The sequence below is a fragment of the Nestor notabilis genome, unplaced genomic scaffold (genome assembly GCF_000696875.1).
Source record: "Nestor notabilis isolate BGI_N333 unplaced genomic scaffold, ASM69687v1 scaffold18098, whole genome shotgun sequence".
Taxonomy (NCBI): Eukaryota; Metazoa; Chordata; class Aves; order Psittaciformes; family Psittacidae; genus Nestor; species Nestor notabilis.
This window is the reverse complement of record NW_009940770.1, coordinates 1,458-2,312: the sequence shown is the minus strand read 5'-3', so window position 1 is coordinate 2,312 and position 855 is coordinate 1,458. Positions and strand designations below refer to the sequence as shown.

The window sequence follows — 855 nt, the reverse complement described above, 5'->3', positions numbered from 1 at the left end:
GGGAGGACAAGGACTTCGCCTTCATCTGGATGGCCATCTGGTCCACCCTCTGCTTTGTCTCCACCGCCTTTACCGTCCTCACCTTCCTGCTCGACCCCCACCGTTTCCAGTACCCTGAGAGGCCCATCATCTTCCTCTCCATGTGCTACAACGTCTACTCCGTGGCCTTCATCATCCGCTCAGTGGCAGGGGCCGAGAACATCGCCTGCGACCGTGAGAACGGTGAGCTCTACATCATCCAGGAGGGGCTGGAGAGCACGGGCTGCACCATCGTCTTCCTCATCCTCTACTACTTTGGTATGGCCAGCTCGCTCTGGTGGGTCATCCTCACCCTCACCTGGTTCCTGGCTGCTGGGAAGAAGTGGGGACACGAGGCCATAGAGGCCCACAGACGCTACTTCCACCCCCCACCACCTCCTTCCCCGTGCCGGCGGGGGCCCTCCCAGCCATGAAGACCATCATCATCCTCACCATGCGGAAGGTGGCAGGGGACGAGCTCACGGGGCTGTGCTATGTTGGGAGCATGGACGTCAGTGCCCTGACTGGCTTTGTCCTCATCCCCCTCTCCTGCTACCTGGTCATCGGCACCTCCTTCATCCTCACAGGCTTCGTCGCCCTCTTCCACATCAGGAAGATCATGAAGACGGGCGGCACCAACACGGAGAAGCTGGAGAAGTTGATGGTGAAGATTGGGGTCTTCTCCATTCTGTACACTGTCCCGGCCACCTGCGTCATCGTCTGCTACTTCTATGAACGGCTGAACATGGATTACTGGAACCTCAGGGCCCTGGAGCGCGGGTGCCTGCACCTCCCTGGCCGCCGCGCCGCCACCTGCTCCTTGGAGGCCTCAGTGGC

The 855-nt window shown here is 60.7% G+C and overlaps 1 protein-coding gene across 1 annotated transcript in view; it reads left to right on the top strand.

Moving 5' to 3' along the window:
- Positions 1-850, top strand: part of LOC104410389 (frizzled-9-like) — a gene marked incomplete at both ends in the record, with an annotated part of 1,141 nt that extends 291 nt beyond the window's left edge. The window contains 2 exon segments of the mRNA XM_010020537.1: positions 6-422; positions 425-850. Of these exon segments, the coding sequence (XP_010018839.1) occupies positions 6-422; positions 425-850 (843 nt within the window).
- Positions 851-855: the final 5 nt, after the last annotated feature.